The 212-nt window shown below is 60.8% G+C and overlaps 1 protein-coding gene across 1 annotated transcript in view; it reads right to left on the reverse strand.

Moving 5' to 3' along the window:
* The window catches only part of LOC119593349 (obscurin-like), a gene marked incomplete at its 5' end in the record, with an annotated part of 19,749 nt that overhangs the window by 3,743 nt on the left and 15,794 nt on the right, over positions 1 to 212 (reverse strand). Inside the window, 1 exon segment of the mRNA XM_037942274.1 lies at positions 35 to 174. Coding sequence (XP_037798202.1) covers positions 35 to 174 — 140 coding nt within the window.

Genomic DNA, 212 nt, shown 5'->3' on the forward strand with positions numbered 1-212 from the left:
GTCTATATAAATAAATGAATCTGTCTGCACTCACTTTGTACGACGGTGACGGAGACGGAGGCGGGGGAGGCGTTGGAAGGCATGCAGGTGTAGTTGCCTTCGTCGCTGCGGGACACGGACGTCACGTACAGCTTGGACGCCTTCCGGGTGTTGTCGACCGTGACGCCACGCTCTCTGCGGGAGGAGGCGGTGAGAGGGCGCGGCAAGAGGGG

Source organism: Penaeus monodon, chromosome 32 (assembly GCF_015228065.2).
Source record: "Penaeus monodon isolate SGIC_2016 chromosome 32, NSTDA_Pmon_1, whole genome shotgun sequence".
In the NCBI taxonomy this organism is placed as follows: Eukaryota; Metazoa; Arthropoda; class Malacostraca; order Decapoda; family Penaeidae; genus Penaeus; species Penaeus monodon.